Source organism: Saimiri boliviensis, chromosome 16 (genome assembly GCF_048565385.1).
Source record: "Saimiri boliviensis isolate mSaiBol1 chromosome 16, mSaiBol1.pri, whole genome shotgun sequence".
Classification (NCBI taxonomy): domain Eukaryota; kingdom Metazoa; phylum Chordata; class Mammalia; order Primates; family Cebidae; genus Saimiri; species Saimiri boliviensis.
The window spans coordinates 79,335,250-79,353,962 of NC_133464.1; the positions used below are offsets into that span (position 1 = coordinate 79,335,250).

The following is an 18,713-nucleotide window of genomic DNA, read 5'->3' on the forward strand; positions in this document are numbered from 1 at the left end:
AGGAGAGGGACTCATTTCTTTCCTCTCAGCATCTGAGTGGTAGTGCTGGTAGCCAGGGATGTGGTCCTTGCTGTTGCCCCTCAGGACCATGTCCCCACAGCCTCCCAGCCCTGTTTGCATGCTGTGGGCAGACGGCTGCTGCCTCATTTCCCAGGACCCTCGAGGGGTGCTTTTCCTCCAGAAAATACCGAGCGGCCCATTTTCTGCTGGCACCAAGGTGGGTCCTCATTCTCTGCAAAGTGCAGCCCATGTCTAGTTAGACATCTCCTAGAGTGTTTCTGAGAAAAAGCTGCTCACAGCCCACTGTGGCCACTTCCTCAGGGCCTGGTGAAGGCAGAGGGTGCCTCTTCCCAACATCCCTGTAAAGTCCCCATGTTCAGGAGCCTGAGCTCCTTTCCTGGGTTTTGCGTGGCTGAGTCCTTGCTTTGAGGCCTGCTTTCCTGTCTCAACCACACAAGGTGGCCCTGGGGCCATGTGGCCACAGTCCCCGGGCAGGTGGTTAGAAGCATAGGTCCTGGACCCACCCAAGTCCTGGGTGCAGGAACAGACTGTGGACTCCTGTGTAAAGTCCATTCCCAGGGCTCAGTGTGTCTCTTACAGTCTGATGGTCAGTTGCATGGAGGAAACGGGGCAGTGGGATTGTCCAGGCTGAGAGCCTGGAGACCTCCAGCACCTGCAGGAAATCCCGTCTCCATAGTGCACATTCCTGATACTCTCGTGGCCTCAGGGGGCAGGAGGGGGTTAAGGTGAAGGACCCAATGGCTTCTGGTGGCCCTGGCCCAGCCGCTCTGTCTGCTCAGGAAACGCCGCAGCATGAGGCCATCCAGAGGAATGTAGGGCTTTGCCCGATGTAGAGGCAGACAGTGGCCTTCATATGGCAGCTGCTCCAGATGTGGAAACGTCCCGAGGGCTGCTGGCTGCGGGCTCATGCCAGCAGGAGCAGGCCGCCTGAGAGGGTTTGCTATGGGGCTGCCCTGGGCTCCAAGCCCTGCCTGCAGTGGTGTAGCCGGCACGCTGTTCATGCCCGTCTCTCCTGTCGGCCCGCAGGCTTCATCATCTACTTTGGCTACGGCCTGTGGCACAGCGAGGAGGCGTCCCTGGATGCTGACCAAGCAAGGACTCCTGACGGCAATTTGGACCAGTGCAAGTGACACACAGCCCCGCCCCCCAGAGGTGGCAGCACCCCCGAGGGATGCCCCCAGAGGACTGGGAGGCACCCCACCCTCCCTTCCAGTGCAACAGGAATCACCCGCACCCACACCCCCACTGTAGCCGAAGGTGCAATTACTTGAACTGCAGCCCCAGCCCACTCTAGGCTCTGCAGCTGGCTCTCCAGGCCCTGGTCACCTCCAGACAGCTGCCTGGCCAGGGCCACTGGGCTGCGGCTGGCCACTGTGTCTCTTCACTTCTCTGAACAGAGAGAGCAGGTCCTCTCCTACCAGCTCAGCCCCGAGCTGCTGCAGCCTCAGGCAGAGTGGAGGTCACCTTGTCCCCTTACCTTGGGAACCAGGCCTTCCTCCCCGGGGACCGTTCTGGGGTTGAAATTCTGCATACTCCAAATTTTAGCAGCCATCTTCCTGCTCAGTCCCAAACACCCAGCAGTCAAGCCAGATGAGTACCACAAAACAGTGTGTCCCCACCAGCCCCCCACCCGCAGAGCCAAACGATGGTAGTACACTTAAAAAGGAAAATCAGGCCTGCGGTTTTTCCCCGTTGGGTTCAGATGGGTCGTTAGGACTGGACCTGGCCCACCCCTCGGCTTCTGAGGGCTTTGCTGTGACACCACGGCAGCCGCCCTGGGGCTGGGCAGCAGGGCTGAGGGCAGCTGGTTCCTCTCAAATGAGGAAGAAAGGATCACTCCCATTAGGGCTTGGCGGGGGGTGGCTGGCTCTGCTTGTCCGTGTGTGTGCACGTGTGTAAACCAGGGACCTCCTTCAGCCCACGCCCTCCAGGCCTGGGCCGGTTCTTGCTGCTCCTGCCGTCTTCTCCACCGGCTGTGTCCTGAGTAACTGGAACGTGAGACTGTACCTGGGTGGGCCTGTCCTCACGAGGCAGAGTTGGGGATTTTCCTGTGAGTCGCTGCCGCTTACTCAGTCTTGCTCTCCCATGCTTGGAACCAGTCTGTTGGCTCTTTTGAGGTTCTCAAGGTGGGTGGCAGCTCAGCCCAGGGTCATGACATGTTGGGTCATGGTGTTTCTGGCCCTGACATGAGCTGCCCAGCCTCTTTGTTATGTATGATGAAATTGAAATCAAGCCACAGCCCATGAAATTGTGAATCACTCCATCAGATTACGTTAGGGCATAACGTTAACTTGGAAATGGCCACGTCATCACTCCCTGTGGTTGGCGTATTGCTGAGGTGCTTGGGCCATCGGGGAGGTGATTTCCAGGTATATTGTTGTCCCTTCTGTGTGTCCGTCATTCAGATGCTGCGGACCCCACGCCTCCGCAAGTGGAAGGGTCCGGAGCATCCTCCCCTGCCTCTCTTGCCTGGGTCAGGGCCTGCAGCCAACACCATTTCACACACTCCTTGTAGATGGAAGCCAGAGGAAACCTGGAAGCGAGTAGAGCCCTACTTCCATTTAGAGTATAATTCAAGAGACAGAAGGCTGATGGGGGAGGGAGAGGGAGGTGGGCACTTTGGACACCAGGGGAAATGGAAATCCTGCTTTCAAAACTCAGTTTCTGTTCCATTTCTTTCTAATCTGCCCTTTGACGCAAATCTGGTAGAAAGAAGCCTGATAAATTGAGGGCCCTTATGCTCTCCCTGTGCCAGAAGACTCTCGGAGAGAAGTGTGAGGATCTGTGAACTCGCCAGCGGAGAGCGGATGGGCGGCCTCGGGCTGGGCCTCCGAATCAGTCCCGCTCACCTTGCTGGGAGCTTTGTTCTGATCTCATTTTGAAAGTTCCAGAGGGAGCGTCATAAGAGCCCAAAGCTCCGATTTCCAAAGAGAGGTATTGACATTTATGTAGATTGGTGCTGTAACATATTTTGATAAATACTAACTTATTTTGTTGGGGTTTTGATTGTCTCTTGTCCTAGGACCTGGTAGTTAATTTGCTTGATTTTTTTTTCCTGTTATTTTCTACATAGGTAAAGAAAACTCAAGGGAAGGAATTTCCAAGAAAAGTTAAAGTGGTGGGAGAGAGAGTTGCTTTTTCTTTTTTTTTAATTCTAGTTTTTCTTTCTGGCTGAAATTTCCGTGCAAGACAGTACCCAATAGACTATTTAGAGTTGACACTTGAGCGGGCGCCATGGATCATTCTGTAGATTGAGAGGGTGTGTCTCCCCTGCTCCGAGTCCTATCACGGGAGCTCGCTGACAGCTGGGAGTCGGGCCTTCCTCATGCAGAAGCCTTACAGCTCAACGCGGAAGCACGCCCAGCTCGGCAGGGATGGGATCCCCCTGCACCCCTGCCTTAGAGGACGGGCTTCCTAGTTAGGGAAGGGCACGTGGGATGCCTTGCATAAATAGTTCACTGGCCATGGTGCTTTTATGAGGAGTTTTTTTGTACAGTTGCCAGGGGGTTTCTCTGCTGCGTGTGAGGGCAGTGATGTAAGTCATGGTGTTTGGAGTAAGCCTCACAATTTTAATAGACTTTTTTCTTTTCACATCCCTCATTTCTTTCCCTGAAGTAAAAATACACACAGTGAAAAAAATGATAGTTTCACATCTCTTAGTTCCCTTGCCTAAACGAGAATATTCTTAGTTCCACGGCTGGCCAGGATTTTCCTTCGTAGTCAGAACTCCCACATTACTAGAGGCACACCGGCCAAGGGAGTATTGTGTCTGCTTTTATCTGTGCACCAGCCACAAATACCCACATTGGAAAGACCCATTTGTGATGGGTAAGCATCCCTTCCTGTCTCCCACACCCCCATGACCACCCTGCATGTGCTCATGACCTCCAAAGGCCCACACTCACGAAGCGGCAAACCCAGCAGCTCCCCGGGCCCCCTGCCTCAGGACCTCTGCTGAAGAGAGGGATCAAGGGGGTCTCCAGAGAGGCATCAGGGGATTTGTGGGCGGCTGGCTCGGGAGCCAGCTTACAGGAGGGTAGCTCTGTGGTGGGGAGGGACGCCCTCCGGAGACCAGGCCTCTGCGCGTCCCTACCCTCCTTAACCTGCTCACACCCTCTTGGCCAAGGCTTTGTGTACCAGGTGGTTTTTTTTTTTTTCCCCCAAATCTAGAGGTTATCAGATCTCACCCCACTGTTGGTTTTGTTTTTGCAGCAGCAAAAACTCTCTCTCCACTTCGGCTTTCATCTCTATCAGGCAACCAGCCACCTGGTCCCGTGTGCTGACTCTAGCACAGTGGCCAGGATCCGATGTAAGTCCAGGGGTGACCGCAGGACGGTGGAGGCGGCGGGCTTCTCCACCCATCCCAGCTGCCAGGGCCCTGATTGATGCACTCCCTCCTGCCCCTTCAGCACATCCGTGTGCACAGCTGGAGGGGCACCTGGCCTGCCCACCTTGGTCCAGACCCGTGGAAATGCTGGGGATGCCAGCTCTCCCCCGCCTTGCCCCTGCCACTGAGCAGGCATTAACCGACTGGTGTTTGCAGTCCCACATGGTGTAACCTCCAGAGCAGTGAGTTCCAGAGGAGGGGCGTGTGGACCTGCCCCATAGAGGCCCCACCCAGGCTTACAGGGCCAGGTCTTGGGCACTGTGTGACACAGGACTCGCCACTAGCGCAAGCCTGCCTGGCTCTGCCAGGGCCCCTCTCCTGATTCACACATCCCATTTTTGCACAAACCCTTCCTTCTTAAGAGCTGACAGCTCTGTTGGCACCCAAGAACCCACACCATGAACAGGGAGGGGCCTTTGTGCCCAGGCCCAGCACAGATGCGTTCTGGAGTGAAGGCGACGTGAGGCTTGTGTGTGGAATGGTTGTGGAGTTCGCCTGCAGACCGATCTGAATATATGTCATGTATAATTGTTATGTGTAATTTAAGATATGTTTGCCATCGTCATGGGAAGATATGTAAGGCTCTTGAGGGAGAGGGAGGTGTGCATGCTGTCAGGCTCCTGTGGACTTTGTCCTAGTAATGAAATGCTCTATCGATCTAGTGGTGCAAGAAGCTACACTCCATGTGTCGTCACACTTAGGAATGACGCCTAATGGATTTTTAAGGCAAAAGCTGTCAGCCGACATCCATCATCGTCCCTCGCATCCAGTCTTTCCGTGCCAGTGCTTCAGAGCCACAGCACTCTCTTGCCATGGAGACTGGCTGGGCCTGGCGTCTTGGGGCTCACTTTCCATGGAGCCCTCCTGGATCACTCTACAAATGTGCTGAGTGCCAGCTGAAAACCCCACAGGAGATGGAGTTACCTTGGTCAAACTTAAAAGATTTTCTCAGGGTATTTACCAGTGTGTCCAGCAGGTCAGGAAGCAGGGATGGAAAGACGCATTCAGACTGCTAATTTATTAACAAGGCAAATGAGTTCATGTTTCTTGATGACAAACTATTAAGTTTGGGACTTATTTTCCCATTCGAGAAGTTATAATATATATTTAAGATAAGTTTCCTGCTTAAGTTGTGCCTTTCAGCTTCAACGAGTTTAAGGAGCACTAAGGGTAATGATACCAATGAGGGTTGGTTTATTATCAAACCTGAATAGCTGTGGTTTCTCCAGCAAATGTTTTCTTCTACTGAACATGGAGCCATTATTAAGAGTTGTGTGTTTTTTTAATTATGTACATTTGTATATTTTTTTGCTTGTTTGATGTTCTATTTTTCTAATAGTTTTCTTATAGTTTCCTAAAGTTGCGACACTAGATGTAGATTCCGATGCTAACCGCAAATTAGGCTGGCCTCTGCTGGGTCTCTCCTGCTTTTATTTCACTGTAAGGACAGTGTAGTTGTCGTCCACCACCTTTCAAAAAATGTGAAACTGCCTTGCCCACGCCCCGCCCCCCCCCGCCTTTTTGCTGACATCACTATGTACATTGACAACTTCCTACCATACTTTATGTTATAAAATCAAACTATTTTGTGGTACATTATCTCATGCTTCCGCAAATTCTAATAAATTCTGTCTATGGCTTCCATGTGCATGGTGTGATCTCAAGAATTCTAGCAGGTGTCTGCTGGGTCCCAGACCTGACAGTGCCCCAAGAGTTCCAATCCCACCCTGCTTCCCCACAGCCCATGACTTTAGTCCCATCTTCTCACTTTCCTGCCATTTGGAAATGAAATTCTCATTCCAACAGTTTGAGCCTCAACCAGGGAATCCCTTGAACCCCCATTTTGGATGCTCTGATATCATCTCCAGATTTGTTTGGCTTTGGGGCCACAGAGGTCTTCCTGCCAACCAAGCTGCTGGGGCAAAGCGACTCAGAGGCTGCCAGTTGTCAGGCATTTGCTGACGGACTTGGTCTTCGGCAGCAAAACGATATTACCCATTGCCGCCCCGGCCTGTGCTGGCCTGCACACACACCATCCCGTTGGAGGAAGCAGAGGGCAGAGGGGCTGGGGTGAGGAGTGTAGCCATTTTGGTAATTGTTGCTCTCTGACTCCCTCAACTCCCTTGAGAAAGGATCCATTTTTCTGCACAGGAGACAGACTCCATCAAGTGGGCCTTGATTTCCAGACAGTAAGATGCAGTGGTTCACAGCAGCTATACCAGCAGATCTGCTGCGCACAAGAGAAGGTCTGACCTTTTTGAGTTTTGTCAGCCGATGGATGGTGCTGAAGGCAGACAGGGAGCCGTGTGAGGAGTAGGGCCGGCGAGCTGCTCTCTGGTCCTCAGCTTGTCTGTGATCTGGAATACATGATGAGCATGTGCACCTGAGAGCATCAAGCAGTTTGTATTTGTTGGCCACAGAGAAAATCAGACCGCAGAACTTGCGAGGTGTGGAAGCAAGGCTGTGCAGCATGTCCCAGGGACACGGGGTAGGCATGGTCTCTGGCCCAGTGTGATTACTGCAGGAGGTTCTGCTAATGCAGAACTGGATCCACAAAAGGGGGCAGCGTCCCAAAGCAGCCCAGAGAGCCCGATGGGCTCCAGAATTGGGAAATAAGCATGGAGCGTACCTTGATCCTGGATTTTTGCAGGTGTCCTGTAGGACAGAGACCTCTGGTCCCCGAGGATGACTTTCAGCCAAGTGCAAGGTGAACCCCAGTTCCCACAGCGCCACACTGCCACCTAGTGGCTCTGCTTGGTGCTGCGAAGGCAGCTTGAAAAGGCCATGCCAAGAGCCGTCTCTTCGAAAACCCTGATGCATGGTTCTTCAAGGCCCTGTGGGACGATGCCAGGCTGGAGGCTTGAGAGGCACCACCTGGAGAAAGTTTCTGCTTGTACAGTTTGGTTATGAAGCACCTCTGGTCAATTAAAAGCTGCCCCCAAATGGCATTCACAGCAACAAGGAAGCCTGTGGAGCCACAACCTGGGATGCTGGCCCTGCCTTTCAAACCCAGCTTCCAGCCCACCCTTGCTCAGACACCACACGGATCTGGGCAGGGTCTGGGACTGCGGGGGCCGGGGGTGGGCTGGAAACAACTACAGATCATCCCATCAGCCCCCGTTCAAAGGGAACAGTTCAGTTTTACCAAATGAATCCTGTCCACCCAGCCATAAATACAGCCATTTAAAAAATGCAGTTTGAAGAAAAGCCGCTGGGAATGAAACAGGCAATATCTTTGCTAATGAGGGGAACAGCTTTTTGGCTCTTGGTGTGGCAGAGCACCTAATTCCAGTGGAATTGGGACTGCATGTGGAAGAAAAAGCTGTGGCTGGGTGGGACCTTACCGGGGATGCTTTTAAGTTCTCCTTGAAACAATGCACCTGATGAGTGTCGGCTGGTTCAGAAGCACTGTTCCCACCATGAGGGAGGTGGGGCGAAGCCCAGTGCCTGCCACGTGAATTTGGTGGTGGTGCAGTCATGCAAGAAGGCAGCACGAAGGGGCAGTGGCTGCGTGGCAGGGGCTCTCTGGATGCCTGTGGTGTGGGTGCCACAGAGGGAGGAGGCATGGGCCCCCAGGAGGTCTGTACACATGTACACTGCAGGGCTGTCTGAGCTCAGAGCTGCAGGGCATCCCCACCCTGCCTGGTGCTGGCACTGGAAAAAAAATTCCCGACGTAGTGAGCAAGGAAGATTGGCCTGCATCATCACGCTGCGTTGAGAGTGACCCGAGCCAGGCCATCAGAAACACCAGATGTCTGTCTTGGTTTGGGGGCAAGAGGTTTGAGAGATGCAGACTGGCTAACAAAAACATTTGGCAAATGTAAGTGAATTGTGAATTAACACACACTGTGCCACCAGAATGACTTACCAGCCTTTGGTTGTGTGTGTATGTGTGTGTGCGCGTTTGACAGGCTCTCACGTGAGCAGGAGCCTCACCACTTGTGGTCATGGATGAGGTCACAGTGCAATCCCAGAGTCACGGCTTGAAGCGTTAACACTGACACAGCAATGGCTTTGAGAACAGCCTTCGACTCCAGTCGCAGGTGGAAAGCTGTCCAACTGTTTGGCTTCCCCTCATGCTTAACTCTGTAACTCCCTTCTTGCTAGGGTGATACAAGCCTCCCACACAGGGAGAGCCAGGCTCTCCAAGGCTCTTGGCACAGAGGAGGTCAGTGAGTGAGCTGACTTCCAGAGTCTCCTCTGTCTACTGCAAATTAGCTGTGGAAGGGGATGCTGCTCTCCAGGGACAGTGGAAAGCTGGCTCTAATCTCACCTCCTGCTTGTGCCAGTAGCTGCCACCTGCCTTGTTCCCTGTACACGGTGAGTTAAGGACAATAGGAGGAGGTCATTATGAAAGCGAAGGGCACACAAGACACCTCAAAAGAAACAAATGGGTTAGGACACGTTGCCAGGTAGATTATTAAGAATTGCCATCAATACCCTGGGAGGCCTGGATGACCCAGAGGTGGCCTTGGGGTGTTCCCTGTGAGGTCCAGAAGTAAACTGTGTCGTCTACAAAGGGTCTGTTCGGTAATTGTTTAGGAGGGACTTGCAGAACTCTAAAATAGCCACTCCCACACACCCTGCAAACCACCACAGGGAACCTGCGAACCCGGGCTTCTCCCTTGTTACCAGTGCCAGGCACCTGTGGGACACTCCAAGGGCCAGCTGGCTAAACCGGCTGCAGTCCAAACTGAAGGCCATCGGGATGAGGGGAGCAAGCACTTTTGGGTTGAAATGAATGAATGACCTTTTTTGTCCGCTTTCCAGCTGACTCCAGTACACCCTGGCCTTGCAGAGCAGAGGCACTGACCTCCCAAGTCCAGGGGAGGGGCTGCTCAAGCCCCCCAGGCTGGAAGGGTGGGTGCAGGGACCTGCGACCTGCTGAGTCTGGGAAAGGGGATCTCCAGACTTCTTTCATGGATGAGCACCCGACCCTGGCACACACCAAAAAGGAGTCCAGCCTGCAAACACCCCCACTTGCCTCCCTGCCCGGGATCCCCAGCCTGAGAGGGACAAGTCTCCAGTTACATCAAGTAGATATCACAGAAAGTCCCTCAAGTTTATTTTAATAGGCTTTAGTTAAACACATATATGCAACACAAACCACAGGGGCAGGAAAAAAGATGTTGTGACCCCATTCATTCAACTAATCATGGCTGGGGCCGCCCCCATCCCTACCTGTTCCGACGCTCAACCAGAACCTTGTCCCAGCATGTGGTGGCCAGCGGTGGGGGTGGGGGCAGGCTGCCCACACATCTCCCAACGCCACAAAGAGACGAGTTGTATCTGGTGGGTCTGTCTGAGGCAGTGCAGAGGCTGCAGCATCCAAACGTGGAAACGTCACTCCAGCCTGGAAGGGGACAGAGGTGGACGCCATGTGGAGAGAAATGGAATCCTGATGGCGTGGCGGGTGGGGGTGGAAGAATCGAGGAGGAGGCACAGCAGCTGCCACCCCATGGCTCAGATGAAGAGCCATACATGATGGGTGTCCACGACAAAAAAAAAAAAAACCCCAAAAAACAAACAAACAAAATGAAACCAGGGTCATGTGGAAATTAGCCCAAGTACCCAAGGTCAGGGTGGATTAGGGCAAAGCTCTCACCAAAGTTCACCTAATGAGGAATTACTTAATGCTAACAATGCTACAACTCTGACCACAGCAGCCTAACACACTGTTCCACGTTCTAGCATCACACGGAAGTTGGTATTGCTGTGTAACTGCATTTAGCAGGTGCGGCTATGTAAGCAGTTCCTAATTCGGACAGCTAAGCTGTAACCGAATTTGTGTTTGCAGGTTGTTCCTGCTACAAGAATAAATAATTGTGTACTTGGTCAATGTGGCATGATCTACTCTAATGGAATGCCCAACTCAATATCACAGTATCATGCAGAGCCACTAAAGCAAAGAGAAATAGTGCTTCCATGTGGATTTACTGTGTACGTCCCCAGAAGGAGCAAGACCCTTGGAGGTGTGCTGGAGATGTACCTGAGGCCCGGCAGCCCAGCTTGGACTCATGCTAGGGCCAGGGACCGTGTCTGCCTTCGTGCCGGCCACACATGTGCCGAGTAGGCGTGCCCTGGACAAGCCGTCCTCATCCTCGGGCTGTTTCTTCCCTGCTCCATGGCTCCGGCCCCTGCAGAACCCCCTCATGGTTCTTCTCATCTTGGGCATGCTCAAAGACAGGCCTGTGCTCAGGATAATTCTGGGGGGCCTCAGAGAGATAGTGCAGGGTCTTTGTCATATACAAGGAAACAAGGGCATCATCATCATCACCGTATGTGTTAAAACTACTTCTTCCTTTTGTGTATCATGCTCCTAATCTTCCACAACACTACATGAGTACTGGTTACATCCTAATTCTACCATTTTAGAGACACGTGCCAGTCCAGGATGTGCTGCCTGGCTGGCTGCTTCACTGCGCTCCTCTGTCTGGGAGAACCTTCTGGCTCTAAGATGGCAGCAGGGTCAGCGGTAGCACTGCCTGATCATCCAGCAGGAAGTGCAAGTGGGTTTCTGAGTGGTCATGTGATGGTCCAGCACAGCTCAGAACTGGTCCCCTAGGACAGAAAATGGTGTTTTTCCCAGATGCCCCTGCTAGAACCCCTGAGCCACCTCAATGTGCAGCGAAGGGATTGAGCTGTAGAACCAAACTGAAAGGGGGACTGCTATGAATCGGGGGCCTGAGGGTCATATTTCAACGAGTTGATCATTTACAGCATCGTATCAGAGCAAACCACATGGAAAGCTGGCGTGACGGTCCCACTCTGTGCCTGGTCAAAATACAGACCCTAGCAGCAATTTCCTTCAGGAGGATGGAGCGTGAACGGGCGCGGTCACCCCAAGGCCATCCTCACTCTCACTCAAAGGTCTTGCTCTGCCTTGTTTTCCCGAGGGTGCAACAGTAGCTGAATGACCGAGTCTGAGATGCCGTTTTTGGGAAAAAAGCAAAACTTGAGTTTACAAGACTATTGGAGATGAGTCACTGTCATAAGTCACATCTGAAAAGCTGCTAAACCCCCTTCGGGTTTCCCACGGCTCTCCCTGATCCACTCATGACAGGAGTATCAATAATTAAACCTTGCGAATGGAAGAATAGTGACCTCATATCGTGTTGACTAAGAAGCTGATTGTTCCAAAGGCAGTTACCATTCACAAATCGCTGGTGTTCGTGTAAAGAGAGTACCACTTGGTGGTGAGTTGAAAGGCGCTTCTTCTCTGTATCTTTTTTTTTTTTTCCTTTTTCTATTTTGGGTAGAAATATTCCTGGGAAGCTAGATAGAAATGCATTTTCATTTCCCAATAATTTTTAGGCACAAGTTAGAAAACTGCTGACCTTCACCAAAATATGTCAGCACTTCATGTTATAAAAAATGCAATTCAGAACCGCCGCATGTGTATAGAATTGTATCTAAATATACACACATACCGGTGCAGTACACAAAGATTATTCAATGGATATTGAAAACTGAGCTTTTGGTAACTAACCTGAAATTCTGCAGTGAAAGTTCATTGCTCAAGAACAATTGCAAGTGTCTTTCTTTTGGCTCTAACTATGGTAAGACGTTTGCACATCAGACTTTACCGTTTACACGTTCCTAAGTGCGGACACCAGGGCAGTCTTACACGGGGATCAGAGGAGGACGCGCCTTGGAGGCATTTGCAGCTACTGAAGCATGCATTCAGGGCCCGCTCCGGCAGCACCGGGTCAGTGCTCCCTCAGGGTGGAGACAGGAGGACGAGAAGCCGGAGCTCCCGCAGGCCGCGCAGTGGCGTCATCTGGGAGTCGTGCTGACTCTGGCCGGGGAGGAGGGCCCCGAGGAGGAGCCGCGGTAAACGGGAGATGTGGGCGAGAGTTTAATCGGGCTGGTTGGGTCCCCAGTTTGGAGCTTCCAAAGCAGCTCTTCGTTGGTTCGGCTCAATCTCTTCTTCTCCTGGGTTTCCTTCTCAACATATTCCTGGAGGTTAGCATTTTCCTCCGACAGTTGTCTGCACGGGCACAATGACAATCAATCAAATGACAATCAGTCAAGTAGCAATCATGCTGGTGGACACCGAACCTGAGGTCGGGACAATGAGTGCAGGGCAAAGAGAGGAGGCTGTGATGCCCGCAAGGAGAACAGTGACCAGGGCGACCCCGTGACCGAGAACACTGGTTGAATCATGATTTCCACTTGGCCCAGTGACACATCTGTTCCCAGAACCTCTCTCGCCAACACCCATCATGTCACAGGCCCTCTGCCCGGTCAGGGGAGGCACTGCTCTGTCTCTCCACTGGAAAGAGCAAAGGCCAGTGACTGAACAGAGGGAAGTGGAGAGCTGGAGTGGGTATGCTGCCAGGAGGCCCCGAGAGGAGAGTCAGCCGCAGAGCTGACAACTGACGATGACAACAGCGCGAGGGCAGAGACAAGCTGCCGGCCTTCCTGAGCCTGCCAGGAAACTGGGGATGCCTCTTCCTGGCCTCCCTGCCCCAGGCTTGTGCCTCCACGACAGCAGGCATCCTCTCCTGCTGGAAATGCTGCTCTCTGGGTCTGTCTGCCTGCTGGACCGCAAGCTCTGGAGGACAGAAGCCAAGGCTCTGCACGCTGAACTCCAGCATCCAGCAGGTGCCAGGCACATAACAGATGCTCAGTTAATGTTTGCTGATAAAGGCTGGTAGGTGAGAAAATGAATCTGAGTTGCTTGCTTTGTTGCATTTTGAAGAAGGACAGCACCTTTGAGGAACTCACAGGAAAAATGCAGATGCATTTTAAAGCTGGACAAACTGAGGTCCAGAAAAGTGACCTCCCTGGGATAAAGTCTGCGCTTGCTCTGCTGACAGGGCACCTTTGCAGCTTCTGGAGCAGAGGAGCCTGCCGCCCCCAGCACAGCCTTTCCTATGTGCCTCTGAGGTGAGAATAAAATGCCTGCCATAGAGGCTTAGTTATGGGGGCAATGGCTGTGTGTCCATTCCTGCATGTATACAAGAGCATGTGTGTGTGAGGATGTACATGTGAGGATAAGCGTGTAAATGTGAGTGCAAATATGAGAGCATGTGGACGGGTGTGAGGGATTATATGAATATATGAGTGTGTGCATGAGTGGGAGTATGCAAGTGTGTGTGTGAGCGAGCACGCAGTGCCTGTGAGTGCATTTGAGTGTATGCATGTCCATGAGCTGTGTGTGCAAGGCTAACACACCGTGGGTGAACGCTGAGGAGCCTAGTTGAGGTGAGTGGGCGAAGACCTCAAAGTGGGCCTGGGTCTCACTGAGATGGCTCAGCCCTCATGGAAGAGCAGCTGATGAAGCCAAAACCCTGCTGTATCCCCCAAAACCCTGCTCTATCCCCCAAAACCCTGCTGTATCCCCCAAAACCCTGCTGTATCCCCCAAAACCCTGCTCTATCCCCCAAAACCCTGCTGTATCCCCCAAAACCCTGCTCTATCCCCACACTACACTGTGGGAGGGAGGAGCCTGAACACACTTCCTTGGAAGCTGGGGCGCCTCAGAGCAGAGCCCAACAGAGACAGGCAAGACCTGGAAGGAAATGGGGAATTTCTGGAAGCTGGGTTGTCAGCCAGTGGTGGCTCTCTTTTTAGCCTGGGAACACCCAGCTGGCCCTCCTCTCCCAAGCTCTTCCAAAAACCACCCCCTTCCCCTCCCAGTGCTACAGGAGGACCCTGCTGCACACTTCTGCTGATTTCACTCTTTTCTCCCCAGGGTGGGGCCCACTGATACATGGCCAGGTGTAGGCAAGGTGGCCACAGGGGTCTGTTCTTGTTCTTCAGGTCGTGGGGGAAACAGAAAGAGACTGTGGGGAAAGACTCACAGCCCAGAGTGAGGGAAACTGGGTATTGTGACAAAAAGAAACTCAAGAGGAAAGCCACTTCGTAGGTGACACCCAGCCCACCTACCTGGTGACAACTGTGTTTTGATCAATCCTTGCTTTAAGGTCTTCATTCTGCTGTTGGAGAACCTGGATCTTTTCTTCTAGGATAATGTTCTTTTCTGCCTATAAAGGATACAGTATTTACGAGGTTCTAGCAAGGCCATAAAATAGAGAGTAAACCGGTGCCCTCAGCTCTGGGCACTGGAGGATTATCGAGAAGAGCATTTTGCAAATATCAGTTTGCAATGCATTCGTGGGTTGTAAAATCAGGTTACAGGAATGTGACCAGCATTTCTTCTTTAAACGAAACAGAACAGAAAATGCCCATGTGCACCATATGTAGCAAATTTCAGATATTTTTTATTTTATATATAGAGAGTGTGTGAGTGAGTGAAAGAAAGAGAGAGAGAGAGAGAGAGAGAGAGAGAGAGAGAGAGTGTGTGTGTGTGTGTGTGTGTGTGCATGCTGGGTTCTGATATGAAATGTATTTCTAAAAGTGACTGTCCCCAGGCCCTTGCCATTGTCAGAGATAAACCATGAATACCACTAGGACCTCATTTGACTAATGGTCCCATGGTTCTTCCCAAAGGGTCAACCACACTGCAGCAGTACCCCTGGCCAGCATGCACGCATGACATGACATTCTGAATCCATGGAGGAGCGGAAATCTACATAATGTGTGCACGCTTTTGCCTGTTGAGGCTGTGGGCAGCCAGGAATGCAAAGCCCAAGCCCAGCTTGGTACATTACCCCAAATCCCGTCATCCATGGCTGCTACCCCCCGCAAGTGATGCCGTTCCCTCTGTTGGCATGTCCTCAAGGGCCTGAGACCTAGCTGAGTACAGTTCCAGTCTAAGACAAATTTAGAAATATCTTTTGAAAAGAATGTGACAAGTTCACTGTTAATCTAGTTAATCTTTTTTTGTTTTTGAGACAGAGTCTTGCTCTTTCTCCAGGCTGGATTGCAGTGGCACAATCTCAGCTCACTGCAACCTCTGCCTCCTGGGTTCAAGCGATTCCCCTGCCTCAGACTCCTGAGTAGTTGGGACTACAGGCACTCACCACCACACCCGGCTAGTTTTTTGTATTTTAGTAGAGACAGGGTTTCACCATATTGACCAGGCTGGTCTCGAACTTCTGACGTCATGATCCACCCGCCTCGGCCTCCCAAAGTGCTGGGATTACAGGTGTGAGCCACCACACCTGGCAATGTAGTTAATCCTTAAAGAATGTAGTTAATTTTTAAAGTTCCCTATTTGTGAAATGTTCCTTGCATCTGGAATAACTAAACCAGGGGCTCATCTAGGACCACACATTGCATTTGGTGGCCGTGTCACCTCTCTCTGGAAGCATCCCTTTTTGCGGACGTCACTTGCAGTATGGGTGCTTCTCAGTGAATGGGGCAGACCAGGTGACGCTGGATTGTCAAGATTCTGGGCAATGCTGACAAAGAGCAGGGCCAGGGGCCAGTCCTGTGGCTAGAATTCCTAAGCCCTGTTCATGGACAAGGAACCATTCATGAAAAGGGCTTAGGAATCCTAGCCACAGGACTGGCCCCTGTCCCTGCTCTTTAGCAAGGCACCTCACCCAGCCCTCATTTTTGCTGCTAGGAGTTGAAGTGATCAAGTAGGTTATTTTTTGCCTGGAAAGGTTTCTGGGATGAGAAGTGACATGGGCAGGCAGAAAGCCTGGAGCATGGCTAAAATCAGCCAAGTAAACCCAGAGGTTTGCTGGTGACCCAATGCAAATGGCCCAGCCAGGAGCAGGATAGGTGACTGCTCTCAGAGTGGCTGGTCCAGCACTGGCCGGGCTGCAAGGCAGGGTTCGGTTGGGGCAGGTGTGGTCCTGTAGCTCCCCACCGGCCCTAGGCCTGGCCTGAGCTAGGATGTCCTGGGCTGCTAGAGGGTAGAGAGTGGTCAGCATTGCCCACCTGACAATCCAGAATCTTGACAATCCAGCGTCACCTGGTCTGCCCCATTCACTGAGAAGCAAAGTGACGTCTGCAAAAAGGGATGCTTCCAGAGAGAGAGGTGACACGGCCACCAAATGCAATGTGTGGTCCTAGATGAGTCCCTGGTTTGGTTATTCCAGGTGCAAGGAACATTTCACAAATAGGGAACTTTAAAAATTGGATGAGATGATCAGTTCCTGCCTGAGACGGCAAGTGAAAGATATAAAAACACGTAGACGGTATAATACGTGGGCTCTGTGCGTGTGTGTGTGTGTGTGTGTGTGCGCGCATACACACACTGCCTTACAGCAAAAAAGTTCTGGAAAGTGTAAGCAGTGGTAGGAATATGATGTGATAACCTGCTTATTTTTGGTTTATCTTATTTCATGGTTCCCCATAGTACATATATTATTTTTGATAGTATCAAAAGTTTGTTTTTAAAGTAATAATAATAAAGGGAAAAAATAAGAATCTGAGATCCTGGGGCCAACTTCCAGACCAAGATGGGCTGCCCTGGAAGGCGGCTTCTCTGCCGCTCCCTCTGCACACCTTTCTGGGACTCTAGCCCTGGTAGGGGGGTGGAGGAGGTGCTTGTGCCCCAGGGTAGGGGGTGAAATCCTGCGTGTTCTGTGCCCCCTAGGGGGTGACTTTTGCCAGCTCTGCAGGAGCCAGGCTGGTGGGCTGAGGTGGGTGAGTGTCAGTGACAGCAGAGACGCTGTTCTGGACTGAATGTTTGTTCCCCAGAAATTCCTGTGCTGAACCCTAACCCCCAAGGTGATGGTTTAGGAGGTGGAGCTTTGGGGAGGGGATCCGATCCTGAGGGTGAGCTCCTGTGAATGAGATTTATACCCTGATAAAAAGGGCCCCAGGAAGATCCCTGGCCCCTTGGGCACTGGGCTCCTTAATGCCATCTCTGGCATCTGTAAAGCAGCTCGTGGCAGCAGCTGCTCCACAGGCAGCTGTCGGAGTTAGGAGCAGGCTCACTCAGGGAAAGTGCTCCGTGCAGTGCCTGGGCACTGGAGATGCTGCATCCTGCTGGGTCACCACATGTCCCCAGGAGAGGCCGTGGAGACAGTGCAACTGCCAGAAAACCAGGGCGAAGCAGAAAGAGGCCGCCTGTCAGGAAGGCTTCAGAGCTGGACAAGGTGAGGCCACCTCCAAGATTCCTGATCGGAGCTCCTGGCTTCCCAGGAAAGGCCAGCCATGGGGTTTCCGCTTAGGTGTAAGCAATGGCAGGTCAGAGACACACCTGGCTGAACACCATCAGCGATGACATCAGCGATGACATCAGCAATGACAGCAGGAACGCCACGGAGGTTAGTCACTCCCGAGCAAACAGACCAACTCACCAGCTTTTCCAGCTCAAGAATCTTCTTTTCCTGCTCGTGTATTTGCTGATTCTTCATCTCTAATACCTGCTTCAGACTCCTCATGTCTTCTTCCAAGTGCTGATAAGGAGCCAATGCAATCTACAGGGGCAGAGAGCCATGAGCTGTTGACCGCAGTACTAACCAGTGTCCCTAATTCAGCTAAATGTAGCTTCTGGACCAACGCCCCAATAGCAATTGCACAGCAAAGACAGAGGATGCTCGCAGCCTCCCCTGATGAAGGGGTCCTGCTAGTTCCCCACTGGGAACCCGTTCTGTGGGGGAGCAGGCGACACATGGGTATCGTCCACTGGGAAGTCTGACTCCGGAAATGCTGGATGCTGCCAGCCCATGCCCAGCAGGGAACTCATGGGGTAGAAAGAGTAAACCCAACACTGGCTTTTAACATTCACCCGGATGACTGGTAGCTGGGGCTCTTCCGGGTCCCACCTATGCCTATAAAGAGCCCATGCATAGAAAATGAGCAAAGTGGCTTAAGAAGCAGAAAAGCCATTTTAGAAAAAGACGCGTTACAGTAGTGCTGCTGGATATAACAAATTAAAATACAGTATGTCTCGTTAAATTCAAATTTCAGATAAACCACATTTTAAAAAATGTCAGTAGAAGTATTGCATGGGACATACTTATACTCAAAAATTTATTTATCTGTAATTCAAAGTTAACTGCGTGTCTTGTATCTTATTTGGCAAGGGAAGGAGTTTTGCCAGATTTTCTGAAAAAAATTCCCCTCAACCTATTAACTCATGCTGCAGCCAAGGCTGCCCGTGTCAGCCTAAAAAGCTTGGGGAGAATGGGATGGAAGGGGTGGTCGGGTGAGAGTGGGGGGTTGCCGGACCATGCTGATTACAGAGGCCCCGGGACCTCGGCTGGGCAATGCTGTGGAATTTGGCACAAATAACACGTAGCTGGAGAAATCCACAGCTGCTGTCTGTCCCTGGGGAGAGGTGCTGACAGCAATTGTTTAAAAATCCAGGGGAGGTGGTGACCAGCTGTCACTTCGGCACGGGATTCACAGAGAGGCCTTGTCTTGGGACGAGACTGCTGAGGGAGTCTCCGGGCCTGGCTAGGGCAGGGTCCCTGCGGGGCTAGAAGCCTGG

At 52.0% G+C, this 18,713-nt stretch overlaps 2 protein-coding genes and 1 pseudogene across 8 annotated transcripts in view; 2 read left to right on the forward strand and 1 right to left on the reverse strand.

Moving 5' to 3' along the window:
• Window positions 1-6,056, forward strand: part of SLC7A1 (solute carrier family 7 member 1) — an 85,310-nt gene extending 79,254 nt beyond the window's left edge. For all 3 annotated transcript variants that reach the window (XM_039473212.2, XM_039473213.2, XM_039473211.2), the window contains exon 13: window positions 1,048-6,056. In XM_039473212.2, the coding sequence (XP_039329146.1) occupies window positions 1,048-1,151 (104 nt within the window). In that variant the 3' untranslated portion in view covers window positions 1,152-6,056. The remainder of the gene's footprint in view (window positions 1-1,047) is intronic.
• LOC104652496 (uncharacterized) lies at window positions 3,847-6,056 on the forward strand (annotated as a pseudogene).
• MTUS2 (microtubule associated scaffold protein 2) overlaps window positions 4,182-18,713 on the reverse strand; it is a 679,146-nt gene continuing 664,614 nt past the window's right edge. For all 5 annotated transcript variants that reach the window (XM_074387901.1, XM_039473210.2, XM_074387899.1 and 2 more), the window contains 3 exons: window positions 17,578-17,697; window positions 14,303-14,400; window positions 4,182-12,398 (listed from right to left, as the gene is read on the reverse strand). In XM_074387901.1, the coding sequence (XP_074244002.1) occupies window positions 12,185-12,398; window positions 14,303-14,400; window positions 17,578-17,697 (432 nt within the window). In that variant the 3' untranslated portion in view covers window positions 4,182-12,184. The remainder of the gene's footprint in view (window positions 12,399-14,302; window positions 14,401-17,577; window positions 17,698-18,713) is intronic.